The following is a 589-nucleotide window of genomic DNA, read 5'->3' as shown; positions in this document are numbered from 1 at the left end:
CTGAGCCCCGGGAGAGGAGTGTCCAGAGAGCTAGCGGGTCTCTAAGGGAAAAGGACGTGGGGCTGCACAGGACAACAGCCTCATCGGGTCTCCCCCCGCAGGCCCATAGGATGCCCAGGGGTGAACTGTCCTGAGCTGCCGTGGTCTAGACGCCTGCCTGCCCCCGCGTGCCCCACACAGCCCGCCCGCACACCCAGCATGGAGTCCAGAGGGAAGTCGACCAACAGCCCCAAGGCCGACGCTAAGGCCACGGCCGAGACCCGAGCCCCTGCCGCCGTGGACGGGAAGGCCCCGTCCTCTAAGCCAGGGAAGAAGGAGGCCCAGGCAGAGAAGCAGGAGCCGCCGGCAGCCCCCACGCCGCCACCTGCCAAGAAGACCCCAGCCAAGGCAGACCCGGCCCTTCTCAACAACCACAGCAACCTGAAGCCGGCCCCCGCGGCCCCCAGCACCCCTGATGCGGCCCCCGAGCCCAAGGGCCCTGGGGACGGGGCTGAGGAGGGCGAGGCCCCCACTGGGGGCCCCGGCAGCCGGGGGCCCTGCCCTTTCGAGAACTTGACCCCGCTGCTGGTGGCCGGGGGTGTGGCTGCTG

General features: G+C 70.8%; 1 protein-coding gene across 1 annotated transcript; it reads left to right on the top strand.

Moving 5' to 3' along the window:
- Nucleotides 1-101: 101 nt before the first annotated feature.
- On the top strand, nucleotides 102-579 carry CEND1 (cell cycle exit and neuronal differentiation 1; the record flags this gene model as incomplete). The annotated part of the gene is made up of 1 exon (XM_010856588.1): nucleotides 102-579. A coding segment is annotated over exon 1 (381 nt), but the record flags the coding sequence as incomplete, so codon positions are not given.
- Between the last annotated feature and the right edge of the window lie 10 nt (nucleotides 580-589).

This window comes from Bison bison, unplaced genomic scaffold, assembly GCF_000754665.1.
Source record: "Bison bison bison isolate TAMUID 2011002044 unplaced genomic scaffold, Bison_UMD1.0 scf7180017854359, whole genome shotgun sequence".
Lineage (NCBI taxonomy): Eukaryota > Metazoa > Chordata > Mammalia > Artiodactyla > Bovidae > Bison > Bison bison.
The sequence above is the reverse complement of the archived record's forward strand: the minus strand, read 5'-3'. Positions and strand labels throughout refer to the sequence as shown.